At 35.1% G+C, this 16,480-nt stretch overlaps 1 protein-coding gene across 1 annotated transcript; it reads right to left on the bottom strand.

Annotated features, from left to right (window-relative positions):
- Positions 1-4,080: 4,080 nt before the first annotated feature.
- Positions 4,081-14,822, bottom strand: TMEM170B (transmembrane protein 170B; the record flags this gene model as incomplete). Its single annotated transcript, XM_007446418.1, has 2 exons — positions 4,081-4,211; positions 14,652-14,822. Coding segments are annotated over 2 exons (302 nt in total), but the record flags the coding sequence as incomplete, so codon positions are not given.
- Positions 14,823-16,480: the final 1,658 nt, after the last annotated feature.

Consider the following 16,480-nt stretch of genomic DNA (forward strand, 5'->3'; position numbering starts at 1 on the left):
GTAGGGAAAATGTAGAAATGGAAGAAAACAGTTGAATCTTCCAAAACAATATATTCAATTGGTATTGCAAAGTGTATTTAAAAAAAATTATAATGACTATTGATCATTCACTGTTAAATACTGAGTCGTCTCTTAGTATCCATAGTGGATTGATTCCAGCACCCCCATGGATACCAAAATTTGAGGATGCTTATAGAAAATGGCCATTATAGAAAATGGTGTAGTATTTGCATATAACCTATGCATATTCTCCCATATACTTTAAATCATCTATTGATTACTTATAATACCTTATACAATGTAAATGCTATGTAAATGGTGTAAATAGAGTGTAAATGCTATATGAATAGTTGCCTGTGTGGGGCAAATTTATGTTTTGCTTTTTGGAACTTTCTGGAAATTTTTTCTGAATATTTCAATCCAAGGTTGGTTGAATCCCTGCATGCGGAGCCGCAGATATGGAGAGTTGACTGTACTGTTTCACCATCATAAACAAAAAGTCAACAAGTGGGAGGGCCTGGATTCAAATCTATGTCACAGTATTCCATTTGATTAATAAACTGAGAAAAATCAGAATTGGGGGAAAAAACAGGACTTAAGCTCTCAGCTAGAAGTAAGATATTCTCCCAACTGTTTTAGGATTTAAATCATCTTGGTAGCTCTTGGGGACTCAAGGGCGGGAACCCCATCTTGGTCATCCTTGTACTTACTACAGAAAATACCAGGTTCAGCACTTTGTACATGGTAGATCCACCAAAAATGTTTACAAAACTGAATTCGTTGGCGTGTAAGTGCCAGCTTGGGCACACTGACGTGGCAGCCCCACTCTCCTCATCTTAATTAGAGGTTCTCTAAAGACGTCTTCCAAGAACATTTTAAAAACTATTCCTGTTCCTTACATCACAAATATATGATACACAGGGCAGCTCATTTCTTTATTTCTCACTTAAAGTACAAACAAAACCCTCACATTTTGGGGGGGCAGTAGAAACATATGCTGCAAATACTAAGAAAGTACATTGGGTTACAAACTATAACACTGTTCAGTAAACACTAAGATCTAAAGTAAGAATAATTAACCTGCAAACACTGAATATGGCCACCATTTAGGACTCTCCTTATGTTAACTCCCGTGTTAACTAATTAATAATTAGTTTGGGCATATAGGAGTCTCTTCTCTGAGGAACTGATTTCACTGTCAGCAATATTTTATTAAGCATTTAAAAAAATAACGAAGTGTAAACTGCAGAGGATTTTCCCCTTCCCTCCTGCATTTTTCACAGAAAATTTACTGCTAAGTCACATGTAAATTTTAAGATTTAACCCAAATACATCAATAAGGGCTTTTGTCACATCACAAACAAGGATCTCTAGCACTATTAAACCAAGAAAACTTTCCCCAAATTCAAAAATCTCAAAGTTCCTTAAACCTATTTAAAAGATCATTCAACTGAGCAAATGTATCAAATTCTCCACAATAATGTCCAAGTGTTCATTGAACAAAAGCTTTCCAATTAGACTGTATTCATATATAGCAGCTTTATATATATATGTGTATATAATGATATGTGTGTATGTAGATATATATCATTAAATGTTTCTTGTCTCTATAAGAAAACCAATAACATTTTAAAAATCTCATCACAGAAATAGCTATTAAGACATTTCATCAATTCACACTATCAACTGCATTTCAAAACATCGAAATAGTAACAGTTGCACAAAATCCCAATGGAAGCAACTAAAAACAACAAAGAAACCAAAAATTCCCCCAAAAGTTAAAAGCACACACACACACACACACACACACACACACACACACACACACACTCCTCATAACATAAAGCAACTTGATAATGAGATAACTGCAGGACACTACAAACTGATCCACCTTCTCATACTTCATTCTAGAGCAGAAACAGGAGTTTCATTCTCTTTGGTCCATGCAGCCATACACTTAATGTGTCCAAGTTATTTTCTGGCTAATTTCAGACTCTGAACCATGTGTTCCATGTTACCTTACCATGGTAACTTTCTGAAACATAAAATAACCATGTGTTAAAATAAATATTCATTTCTGTAGATCTCAAACCATTTCAACATGTTACTGGTAATTCCTCCCCCAAAATATGAACACTTTAAATTATTGACCAAAGAATTTAAAGAATAACCAAAGTAAAGGAAGAACACAATTCAAGTCTAACAGAAAAGGAAAAATCAAATTGACTTGGAAGATTTAGACCTAAATTTAATTTAGGAAAATGTCAGGAATATAAAGAACACATGAAAGCAATTTCAGGCTTGAACATAATAAAAAGAATCAATTTTAAGATTTACTTTAAAGATCTCTAAGAATGCATACCTGCTTCTTGGGTTTTTTAAAAACAAATTTCCGAGCCACAGTGTTATTAAACTCCCGCACCGCCCCAAACTGGCTTCCATACTGGTAAAATACCCCCAATTCCTCATCGGTGAGTTGTTGATACTGCTCAGCTTTTTGGTGGAGAAAAGGTGCCGTGGGTAACAAAGGTCTTATATTTGAATGGAACCTAATAGAAACTTACGTTTTTCCAAATTAGGTTATAAAACAGTGAGGCTAGAGTATGCAGATTATTTTCTGGATTGTCCTTAACTTATATTTTCTGCAGTTGGCTCTTCCTTTGAGTTACCATAAATATAATTGTACCTGGTATTAAAAAAATCTCAGTAGGAGACAAATTCCACCAGGTTCTGTGTTGCCCTTACTTCTTGTACTCTTAAATACAATTACATATTGCCAAAACCTCTTAAAACCTCTAAGGATTTTTTCATTCTAATAAATATCATCACAGATTCTAGTAAACTTAAATAACAGCATAAAACAAGAGCTGAACAACTGAAATGAATAACTCAAATATGCATTCAATATTGTATTGATATGCTGAGATCTGTTGCCAAATTTTATAATTATTTACTATATTCCCCAATTTTTACTTAGAGAAATTATGATGCTACCACATACCCAAAGTAAGATAGTTTATTACTCTTCCTATATGTTTCTTATCTACAAATGAGGCTTCTTGTTTTCATAGCCTAATTTAGGCCACTCTTTAAATACAGTTAATACTCCAGAATGAAAGACTGCTTGTGTTTTGTCAAAAATCAAGATATATGCAACAAGTGATATAATCCCACTGAGATACTAGTTGTAAAGATGTTTTCTCCATGAGCTACATGGCAAAAACTTTCTTTAGAAGGGTCAAGAATGCAACGTGCATTTCAGATTTCTTACAAAATTTATAAGAAAATTTTCAAATTATACTTTTGTGACACATAGCTACAATCAATGTGTATGACCCATAAAGTTTTAAAATTCATATCAATAGAATGTTCATGTATGAGGGGAACTATTAAAAGAGTGTTACTTAAGTGAGTGAAAAGGATGCACCCTATAGATCTACTTTGAGTCCTTAAAAGAGTTCAGCAGTTTTCCATTAAGTATTATTTTTCACATAAGTAACAATAATGCCTAATTTATATGAAAGCCCTAAATCCCAGAAACGTTCGACATTAAAAATCAAATAATTTGTCTCATATTAAATGATTCGGTATTCAGCACTCATACGGGATTTAGCGTTACAAAACAAAAATCTCACTACACCACCTGAATTCATGTCAAATATGTTCACAGCACTCATCTACATCTACACTTGCAAATTTCACATTATCCATGTTAAAAAAAGAAAAGAGTTTGGCACATATGTCAATTCTTCAAAACATCCCTGTAACTTAACACAACACTGTTAAGAACGATGATTCAACGCCAGTGTTAACCTGATTGGCAGCTAAACAAGGTGCTTTTTCTTGTAGCTTCACGTAGTGTCATGCGCCTTGCCTGGGACGGAGGCACGTAAGGTGCGGTGCAGTAGTGCAATCACTTGAACACCAGAGGGCAATCTTCCCACACAGCTCAAGGCCTTATGTTTTGACCCGCTCCTTCCACATTCTTGTACAATTTCATTCCCACTTGTTAACAATGCCATTTTCAGAGAATCTGTACATCTGCTTCCTTATGTGAAGTAAGACATGCCCACAGAAACCTCAGAGTGTGGCGAGAATCCTTGAAAAGGAGATGATTAATGTCAGTACGGTCTGTCCAACGCCCCACACCAGTGCTTCCAAGGGGGCCATGTTCTTCCCTGCCACTCTGTAAATGCCGGCGACTGCTGCACCTAGACGAGAAAGAGGGAGAGACAAATAACACCTTCATTCATTCTGAGACACGCTACATGGCTGTAACTTAAAATCTCTTTTCATCTGAGCCAAACAGTAAATCATCAATCATTCTCATTTTATAATTTTCTATGAAAGAGTTCCCATGTGATTGGTAAAAGTTACTCTACCATACCGCATTTACCCACAAAACTGAATAACAGGCTTTTCTATTCAACTGCAAAATATGTATTTATGGTATATGCTGCTTACTTGACATAAAATATGTTCATAAAAAATGAGTAATTCATTATTGTAATCTCTCAGCTGGGTGTTAAATCAGCCAGACCTCATCAGCACTTTTATAAACATATGACACAATATATTGGTAATTATAAATAATACAGAAAACCATACAATTTAATATAATTTCTAAATTATTCAAGAAAAAAGTTAATATTAAAGGAATTTTAATTTATTTCAGTAAAATGAATTAATTCTTAAATGTCACATAAAATATCAGAATTTTGACTAATGTACTTCACAATCTACCATATAAAATGGTTTAAGTGTTTAAATAAAGCTTACAACTGTAAAGTTATTTGGAGACGAGTATCTTGACATCTAATAAAAGTAGTATATGAACCTGACATCCATCTGTTCTAGGAAAATTTTTTAGATAACGTGCATTTCTGAGAATGAGAGAATCTCAGGAGCTTCAGAGCCCCGAGGCTCGGTTCAACACTTCATCTTATTGCTATAGTATGTATAATGATGTGGTATCTATGAGGCTGATTTTAAAAGTACATTCAGAAATCATAAAAGGAGGAAACATTTAAACTATGGTTATGCCATCTCACAGGTTGAGATGGCCTCACAACTTTTCTCTAGAAAAAACTGTCTATGTATCCTAGAATGATCAAACAAAAAGAACAGAAATAAATTATTTGAAGACACTGAATTATAATTATCTGAGATAGAAATTCTACTCATAAAAATTAGCTAAGAGTTAACTCCAGAGTTCCCTTAAATTCAAAATATTATATTCCTCTATAGAAGATATAAATAGGAAAAGCAAATTATTAATTTCAGCCAAGGGCTTTCATATACATATTTTAAAGAAGGAATTAAAATATATAGCATATTTACAGCATACTGTGTATCTTGACAGGAACTTTATCATCTTAAATATGATACCACTCCTGAGTATTATTACTTAATTTAAAGATGAAAAAAACAGAGGTTCAGAGAGTTTCAATTACCAGCCCAAGGAAATATAGTAAGTACAGAGCTGGAATTTCAATCCAGGTTAGTCTGGCTATAAATTTCCAAATCATTCTATCATTTCACATTTACACCAAGTGAAAAAGAGAATAAGCAATTCAGAAAATAATAAAGTAACTGATAATCATCTCAATACTAAATAAAACTCCTAGTAGCACCAACATTTACTTAATCAAGTAATAAACCTCACTAGTATAATTAATCATATCCTCAAATTTTAGAACTGGATAACATTCTGAAAATATTTTAAAGATCTTAGCCGCCTTTGTTATCAGAAATTATGTTAAAATAAACCTAAGAAATACTGTCTTTACTTTGGGTTCACCCTAGATTTCCATGACTATCTTCAATTTTAAAAACCACAATTTGGCCTCCATTTCTCCTGCACTAAATTTTCAAAAATGATCCAAAAGGTGAAAAACATAGCAATTACTAGCTCAGGCTGCCTGGGAAGTGCTAATTTGTTAATTCAAACATCTCATGCTTATATAAAGTTAAGAGCATGGATTTTGGAGCTAGACTTGTGGGTTAAAATCCAAGCTCCACTAATTAGTAGCTGTGTTACACTGAGCAATCACTTAACCTCCCTGTGCCTTATTTCTTCAACTGTAAAATGGGTGGGTTTGAAGATAATACTTGGAAAGTGCTTAAAATAGTGTCTGGTCCCAGTATGTACTCCAAATTTTGGTTAGTAGCTGCTGCAGTAGTAAATGATAAAGGAATTTCCAATCAGTGATTCATCATTCAATAAATGTTGTGGAACAACCGATAGCCACTTGGAAGAAATAAATTTAGGTCCCTACTTCACACCACTCCCCAGAGTAAATTCAGATGGGTTAAAAAACTAGATGTTAAGAGCAAATAAATAAAATGAATTTCACTTTGGAAGGCTCGCTGTTTGAGGAATAACTTACAAAACCACAAATAACCCACTTTTCTTTATACTCTTTCAAGAAACAGAAGATAAGATCTTCAATCCTATAATGTAAGGGGAGAAAAACCACTGTAAAACTCCAGAGTTTCCAAAATCAAGAGAGATATTTATAGTGTTATACAGAAAATAAAATGAACTACGGTTTTCCTCCCAGCAGATAATCAGGAACCAATTTGTAAGTTACAACTTCCCTTCAAAAGAAGCAGATTTACACTAGCTCCCATTGCACTATATCATTTCACAACCCAGAAGCACTAGTCAGAAAAGACTGTTCCAGTGGAACTCTTAATCGAAAAGATCTGAAAGAAAACAATTTTGTGTGCCTATTAAATGATTTTGGAAATACTGCTATTAAATATTGAGCAGATATGAAGGAATATTTATAAAATACATGTAGACATGTGTGTAGATACACACACACACACACACACACACACACACAACAAATTCCCAAGTACCACCATCCAACTGAAGAAAAGAACATTACTATTTCATTTGAGGTCCCAGTGCACGCACTCTCCTCAGTCACATCCCATTCCCTCCCAAATTTGGTTTTTATCATTCCTTTTCTTTTCTTCAGCTTTACCACCTGCCTATACCCTAAGATATCTGTTATTTAGTTTTTTAAATAAATGAATTTTATATAAATTGATACTGTAAGTATTTTGGAATTTTTGGCTCAATGTTATATTCAGAAAAGTATCCATCTTGTTGTATATAGCAGTAATTCATACATTTCCACTGTTGTATAGAATTCCAAGTATGAATATACCACAACTTATTTATCCATTCTACTGGGGATGACATTGTTTCTAGTCCTTAACAATGACAAACACTGCTTCTGTGAACACCCTTGTAACATGACCTCTGGCACATGTACGCAATCACGAGTTTCTCTACAACGTGGGTAAAAGCAGAATTGCTCGGTCCTATGTTATGGGCATTTTCAACTTTACTAGGTAATGCCAACTTGTTTTCCAAAGTAGTTGTACCAATTTATATCCCAGTTACTCCATAACCTCAGAAGCAGTTGATATCTTTAAAAAAATTTTTTTGTCAATCTGGCAGGTAAGAGATGTTATCTCTGCAATTAATTTGGGTTTCCCTGATTTTTAATGTCATTGAGCTTTTCCTCACATATTCTTCACATTTGGCCATTAGGGTTTCTACTTCTATGAAATGTTTGTCAAATCTTTTGTCCATTTTTCTAGTGGATTGTCATTTTCTTATTTGATTCATAGGGTTTTTTAAAATATAGTTTCGATATTAATCTTTTTACATTTATATAAGCTAACAAATGTCTTCCCCCAATTTGTGCTGTAGTTTTCACTCCTGTTAAGATATATTTTGCTGAACAACAGCCAGTTGAAGGAGTACAAATATTGTGATCGTTATTTTCTTGGTGAAGTGTATGCAAGAATGAAGGAGGCAGAAGTGTAACAGGGTGCCTGAAATAAATGAAACATGTTTGGAACTGCCACTGTGAACAACAGCAGAAGGTATCAATTAGAAATATGTAAAGATCCCCAAAGTATTAAGGGGCTAGAGAAGACTGGCATAGCAAAGATGAAGTGGAGAAAGCAATTCTGCTGAGCTGAGCTGAAGGTAAATAACAGATGTAAACCTGCAAGGACAAGGGTGACTAGGAGAAGAGTCACCAGTGACAGAGATGTCCATATACAGCAACATAAAGTGTCTGCAGAGAGGTGGACCACTGGAAAGTGATTCGATCTGCCCTCCACATTCCTGAGAGAACGCAAATATAAAGGTTAAGGCAGATTTGGTTCTAATGGTGTTGATTCTCAGTTTGTGTAATCAGATCAGGGGTCAGCAAACTATGATCCACAGGTCCAGTCTGACTCACCACCTGTTTTTGTACAGCATGTGAGCTAAGAATGGTTTTTACATTTTTAAATAGTTTTAAAAAAATCCAAAGAATAATAATATTTCATGATACATAAAAATTATATGAAATTCAAACTTTAGTGTCCATAATGTTTTATTGGCATACAGCCTTAGTCATTTCTGATACTGAACTATCTTTGCACTCCTAGGATAACATTCTTAAAGTAAATGAACCTATACTTTTCCATCCTTCCGTAGTCTTCATCTTGTTTAGCAACAAGATTACTTTGATCCAGCAAATATGCTGTGCACAGTTTTTAATCTTTCCATTTCCTGCAATAATTTGGAAAAAATAGGAACTGTTCCCTGAAAATTTAGTAGAACTCATCTGTAAACCTCATTTGAGTCTGGACTTCTTTTGGGAGGAGGAGTCTTCAACATTTCAATTGTTTAAACATACTTATTGTATTATTCATATTTTCTATTTCTTCTTATGCCAATTTTAGCAACTTATATTTAGGAATATATAACTGTTTACAGAACTGTCATTTTTATAATTCTTTATTCTACCTTTATTATTGAGTCTGTAGTTATTTCTTCTATGTTGTTCCATATTTTACTTTTCTGCCTTAACTATTTTAGAGTTACGGCAGCAATCTATTCACCTTATTATCTTTCCAGAAAACCGGTTTTTTGCTTTGTTATTAATCTCTCATAAACTCAACTTAAAAAACTTAAATGCATTTCTCTATAAATAATATATATATATATAATAAAACTAAACAACGTAATTAAAAAAGATACCATGCACAACAACCATAACATAATAAGAGTTTAGGAATTAACTTAATCAAAATATACAACCCTCCTATTGAAAAAAACACTTTTAAACTCTAACAAAAGACGTAGAAAATGATCTGAACAAATGGAGATATATTACATGTTGCTGGGTGGGATTTAATTTAATATGTCAATTCTTCCCAAATTAACCTCTACAATCAATTAAATCCCCATAAAAATCACAGTTATACTTTTTGAGGAACTCAGTAGACATATTCTAAAATTTATATGAAAGAATAAAGGTCCATGAATAGTTATGTTAACTTTGAGAAAGAAAAGAAATGAGAGGGACCAGCCCTACCAGATATTAAGAAATACTACAAAACAACAGAGACAAAAAAAAATGAGGCCTTGCTGCAAGAACAGATAAAAAGACTAACAAACCAGAACAGAATTTGAAGGCAGGTCCATGTACCTTGAGAACACAGTACACAAAAAAGGATGAATCAATGGATAGATTTTTTTAGTGATGTAGTAAAAATTGACTTACTACATGGGAGGAAAAAAAAATACACCTGGAATCCTATCTAATTCCAAACACAAAGATAGACTCTAGACCAGAAGGCAAATTATGACCTGAATGTCAGACATCTGTTTTTGTAAATAAAGTTTTATTGGAAAAAGCCATACCTATTCATTTACCAATGTCTATGGCTGCTTTTATGCCCTAATGGCAGAGCAGAATAGTAGTGACACAGACCCTCTGGCCTGCAACGTTTAAAATAGTTACTATCTGGCCTCTTAAGAAAATGTTTGCTCAGTCCTGCTCTAGATAAATTAAAGACTTTAATACAAAGGTAAAACTATAAAATTAACAAAAGAAAATATATCAGAGTATCTTTTGACCTTGGTGTGGAGGATAACTTCTTAAATAAAATTCTAAATTATAAACCATAGGCAAAAAGACTCTTTAAGCTGATTATATAGAATAAAGATTTCTGCTCAATAAACAACATCATGAAGGTACTGATAAAAGACAGAGAAGTTATTTGCAAAGTTCAAAACCAATAAGACACCAATACATCTAAGAAACATCTATCATTTAATAAAAAACAAGAACCCCAAAAGAAAAGCATAGAATTTAAAGAAGCAATTTGTAGAAGAAGAAATCTAAATATATAAGAATAGAAAGAGATGTTCAAATTCATTAGTAATCAGAGAAATGCAAATTAAACCAACAAAGAGGTGTCACTTTAACCCTCAGACTTGCTAAAATTAGACAGCAATACAATGCCAAGCAATGGCATTATAGAGAAACCCATTTCCTCCCAATTCTGGTATTAACTACCAGTACTAACTAAAATGAAAAATCACTCTATTCTGGAAATAAAAATCTAAGAGGGGGCTTCCCTTGTGGCGTAGTGGTTGGGAGTCCGCCTGCCGATGCGGGGGGCGCGGGTTCGTGCCCTGGTCCGGGAGGATCCCACGTGCCGCGGAGCGGCTGGGCCCGTGAGCCATGGCCACTGGGCCTGCGCATCCGGAGCCTGTGCTCTGCAACAGGAGAGGCCGCAGCAGTGAGAGGCCCGCGTACCGCAAAAAAAAAAAAAAAATCTAAGCGGTAGTAAAATATAATAGATATGTATCTATAGTCAGTCAGCCATCATTTGCTGAATACAGATATTTAGCCATCATTTGCTGAATTGAATATAGAGCTATGATTGTGCTAGCACTCACAAAATTAAGAAAATAAATGCAGTTAAATATTCACATTGGCTAGTTTTCTTAATTCAAGTGTTTGCAGGTCAAAAAATTAGCCAGAAGAAATTTATATGTTTTATTGTTAACCTGGATACAAATTTTTACTTGAAATTGTGTCAGACATATTTGTAAGGATTTTTAAATATAACACTGCGGTTTCCAAAATCATTAGCTTATGTTATTCCTGACTGAATTGAAAGCAGGTAATATATACATATACATCATTAGGGAAGTAGAATCATGTCCTCTTTAAAATTTCACAGTAATTTACAGCAATAAACACACATACAACACACATACTACTTTTGACTTCGGAACAAGCTGTTCCTTCTTCCTTCCTCCTCTGTTTACGGTTCCACAATTGTAGCAGTGGCCCACACCAAGAACGTCAGCAGTCCCTTTCATGTCTCTTTGTATGCCACCACAGTGAATAACAACTAATTTGGACTTTTCCCTTTGCCACAGTCCTGACACCAACTCCTTTTCCAACCCACTGCCACTAGTCTAGTTCAGATCTAGCCTCAAATTCAGATCACAGTAATGTCTCAACTCCTCTTCTTTCCCCTTTTTCCTCCCTTCTTCCCTCCCCCCACTTTCTTCCTTCCTTTCCTCTGTGCTTCCTCCCTCACTACATCCATCTATCCAACCAGTATTTTCTGAGTATCTGTTCTATTCCAGGTTCTGTTTTATTGTTGGAGATTCAGCAGTGATGAAGACAGACAGGGTCCCTGCCCTTTCAGAGTTTCTTCTTGGTTCTTTCTTCACATGTATTCTACATTCAGCCATAAAATAAATTTTCCTATCGAATTGCTTTGCCCCTTTCCAACCCCATTCTAAAATATCTAATTGTTTTCCATGACCCACAGAATAAAGTCCAGACTCTGGCTGGCCGTCCAAGATCCTTGAGGATCTGGTTCTTTCCAGTTGAATTTCCTACTACTCCACTCTGCACATTCGGTGCTTCAGCTAAATCTGATTGCTTGTTGTAAACCGATGGCAAAATGAATGAAGTACCATATGAGAAATTTACAGGTTGAATGCAGCACAAAGAAAACCTAACGCAAGATAACACACAAAAACCAAATAGTAAATGAAGACAGGATGAGAAAACAGACTACTCCCTATTTCCCACAACTATTTTATGACTGTCTTATTTGTGCCACAGGACAAACCCAGAGACATGGGAACAGGGCTCTCCCCTCAAGGCAAGGCATGCTGATCACTCTGGGAAAAGGTGACTGTGGGACACAGAAGGAGGGAGGCCTTGGAGCCATGGAAGAAAAGGACTTCCTCTCATCTCTGGGGCTAAGAATGAACTTAGAAAAGAAGAAGCCCTCGGTGGCGAGTCTTGAAGCAGATCCAGCAGCGACAGCCAGCTACCCTAGCCTCCCAGCAGCCGGCCAGAGTGAACGGCAACAGAAGCTCTGCTGTTCACCTGCATTGACGAGACCTCGCGGCAAAGAGAAGCACCTGTGTCCGGCAGAACCACACGAAGGAAGCGGCTGAGGCCCCTCCAGGCTCAACAGGATGCATCTAAGTTCTAGCTCATCTAGCACAGCAGAACCCCAGGCTGGAGTTGGGGCCTAAGTACAGCGCTAAGAGGAGAAGGTCGGAGGGAGCGAACCTGAGGACTGTAGGACATGCACATAAGGCAGCACAGTAGAAAACTTGCAGACAGCCGGAGGACACCGTAAAGTGGCTAATTTCTAGTAGGCCAGGGGAGATTTATGTCATAATAATTTGTGTTTAAGAAGGAAGTGCACTATTATGGTCAATTAATCTGCACACAACAGAGGAGGCAAGAATATAAAATGGAGAAATTCAAAAAGTGCTGCTGGGAAAACTGGACCGCTACATGTAAAAGAATGAAATTAGAACCTTCTCTAGCACCATATACAAAAATAAACTCAAAATGGATTAAAGACCTAAATGTAAGACTGGATACTATAAAAATCCTACAGGAAAACATAGGCAGAACACTCTGACATAAATTGCAGCAGGAGTTTTTTGGATCTATCTCCTAAAGTAATGGAAGCAAAAGCAAAAACAAACAAATGGGAACTAATTAAACTTAAAAGCTTTTGCAGAGCAAAGGAAACCATAAACAAAATGAACCAACAACCTATGGAATGGGAGAAAATATCTTCAAACGATGCGACTGACAAGGATTGATTTCCAAAATATACAAACAGCTCATACAGCTCAACATCAAAAAAATAAACAACCCAGTCAAAAAATGGGCAGGTAAATAGGTATTTTTCCAAAGAAGACATACAGATGGCCAATTAGGCATATGAAAAGATGCTCAACATTGCTAATTATTAGAGAAATGCAAATCAAAAATATAATGAGGTATCACCTTACACCAGTCAGAACGGCCATCATCAAAAAGTCTACAAATAATAAATGCTAGAGCGGGTGTGGAGGAAAGGAAACTGTCCTGCACTGTTGGTGGGAATGTACATTGGTGCAGCCATTATGGAGAACAGTATGGAGGTTCTTTAAAACACTAAAAACAGAGTTACCATATGACTCAGCAATTCCATTCCTGAGCATATATCCGGAGGAAGCTCTAATTTAAAATGATACATGTACCCCAATGTTCATTATAGCACTATTTACAAGAGACAATACATGGAAGCAACCTAAGTGTCCATGGACAGATGAATGGATAAAGATGTGGTATATATACACAATGGAATATTACTCAGAATAAAAAAGAATGAAATAATGCCATTTGCAGCAACATGGATGAACCTAGCGATCATCATACTAAGTGAAGTAAGTCAGACAGACAAAGACAAACATCATATGATATCACTTATATGTGGAATCTAAAATAAATGATACAAATAGACTTATTTATAAAACAGAAATGCACTCACAGAGGTAGAAAGTAAAGTTATGCTTACCAAAGGGGAAAGGGGGGGAAGGGATAAATTTGGAATTTGGTATTAACAGATACACACTACTATATATAAAATAGTTAAACAACAAGGACCTACTGTATGGCACAGGGAGCTATATTCAATATCTTGTAATAACCTACAATGGAAAAGAATTTGAAAAAGAATACATATGTATGTATAACTGAATCACTTTGCTGTATACCTGAAACATTGTACATCAACGATACATCAATAAAAAAATGAAAAACTTTAAAACCCAAGAATTTAAAAGGTAAAAAACATGTAATTGCTACTTCTAAACTTCCAACTGTTCTTAAAATATAAGTAAACCAATTTGTCCTGAAATTTATTTAAATGATTAAAAATTAAGACTATGTGAAATAACAATAACTAAAGCTTAAAAAATATTTTAAGTATGTCAAAATTAGAATTTATTCCAATTTTAATTTCCTGGTTTTAAAGAAGGAAAATTATCTGTAATATATTTAGAATATCCTTTTAAAAAAAGAAGGAAGTGTACTTTTATTTTGTAGTCACAGGCAGATGACATCAAGGACCTAAGAGCTATATCTTCACTTTTTTTAAATGACAATTATCACTGGCATATTTGTGTGCCTACCTCTCTCCCTTACCACATAGTGAGCTCCTTTAAAGCAGAAACTACATCCACTATAAGATAAATTTCCCCACGAACTGCTTTACCTCTTGACAATTTCTACAAGTTTTTCCATTTCCCCAAAACCTTCCATAATGAGTATTCATACAGCAGAAGTACCAAAACTATCTGTTCAGTAATTAAGCGAACTGATCTTTACCTTTCTAGATGAAGTGTGGTTAGTGCTAAAAAATATTCTACATGAAAGATTACACTGTTGCATTTACAATAAGAATAAAGTTACTAAAACTGTAAGTGCATATAAAATTATGTGCTTAAAACTAAATCAACTTACTAGTAATCATTGCTCCAGTCACAGAAGCCAGAAATCCGATGCTGACTGCAATGACAGAGATTACTCTCCCCTGCCGATGCCTCTGTAGCATCACGAACATCAACACTCCTGCAGCACCATGGACAAACAGAGAGGAGAAGAGAGCCCAGAGGAAGATCCAGTACCACATCTCTGAAAGGAAAAGCAAAATGTTAATAATTTCTGTTGAAAAACATCTTAGAAAATCCAGTTTAACAAATAGTGAGCACCCATGGTCTGGAAGAAGGTTAAATGAGATATAACAGATTAAAAACATGCCTAGTACAGTACTTGATACATAGTAGTACTAAATAAATTTTAACAGTTATCATCATCACTAATGCTTGATGGGGCAGTCATTCCCTCCATGACTTCAGAAGGTCATAGCCTCTAATTTCCTCTAAATGTGCCTGTCATATAGCTATAATCTATTAATTTCTCTAATAAACCCTCATATCTGCAAATCTCTTGCAATAAATTATATAAGTTAATTAACTGCTGTTAGATATATAATTTTCTATCTTCTATACTAAGTGCCCAGACATTTTTAAAAACTACCACTTAATTCAGATAATAAGTACAATAAGTACAAAAACTATCTGTTCAATAAATAAATGAACTGATCTTTACCTTCAGAATTCAGAAATAAGTCAGTGATTTTTATCTTTTACTATTTTAAGAATTTCAGGCCATTTCCCTCGTGGTTCTCACCTTTACATACTAAAGAATCAGTCAGAATTTTTGTAGTGCTTTGTCTCTCAGGTCGTATGCTAGCTAGTCTTTAGCAGGAACTCCTCAAGCTCTATCACTCTTTCTTCAATGTAGTCTCAGTTACTGTTCATTGAAGCCTGGTTTACAGACAATTGATGAGCATGCCTTTCATTCCCTCTCTAGCATGCCTTTCATTCTCTCTCTTTCTGGCTGAATGGTGGTTGCCAAGGACTTGGGGGAGAGGGAAATGGGGGACTTCTTATTTTAAAATGGCTACAAACACAAGGGATCTTTGTGGCAATGGAACTGCTCTGTATTTTGACTGTGGTGGTAGATACATATACAAGTGATAAAACTGTACAGGACTAAACACACACACACACACACACAAATGAGTACAGGTATACAAGCAACACTTGTGGAATCTGAAAAAGGTTGGTGGGTTCTATCAATGTCAATAACATTGGTTTTGATATTATACAGTAGTTTTCCAAGATGTTCCCATTGGGTAAATGGGGTAAAGGGCACATGGGTTCTCTCTGTACTATTTCTTACAACTGCATGTGAATCTACAATTATCTCAAAATTAAAAGTTTAATTTTTAAGAAGAGAGGATATATAGAAAACAGATTTTTTAAAAAATCAGTTTCAGCCTGCTAAATTCTTAAGAATTGACACTTAGAATGGACTTATAATTTGAAATCATTTCAAGGAAGAGACATCTGATATATTTTTCAGTGTTAAAGTACCATGCATGCTTCTCTATGGCATAAGAGAGAGATGCTGGTGATTAAGAAAAAACAGACAAAGCTTGCCTTTTAGAGGATTTTCTCTTCCAGCTTTCACAGAAGTAATGCTTTCACACTGTCACTCCCAAACAGCTTCAATTTACAAAAAATAAAGACAAAAATGCTTAACTTGCCCTGAAGAATATTTATATTTTAAAAGATATAATTTTCCAGAGTGACCCTAACAAAGCGAGACGATAATACAGCAATAACAGGGTGAGGAGGGATGCTCATCAAGGCAGTTCTGAGATGAGACAGGCGCTGGAACAGGCACCTACTCTTAATAAGAGCAGCCATTTGCCTTGATCCCCA

The sequence above is a fragment of the Lipotes vexillifer genome, unplaced genomic scaffold (genome assembly GCF_000442215.2).
Source record: "Lipotes vexillifer unplaced genomic scaffold, Lipotes_vexillifer_v1.1 scaffold1154, whole genome shotgun sequence".
Classification (NCBI taxonomy): domain Eukaryota; kingdom Metazoa; phylum Chordata; class Mammalia; order Artiodactyla; family Lipotidae; genus Lipotes; species Lipotes vexillifer.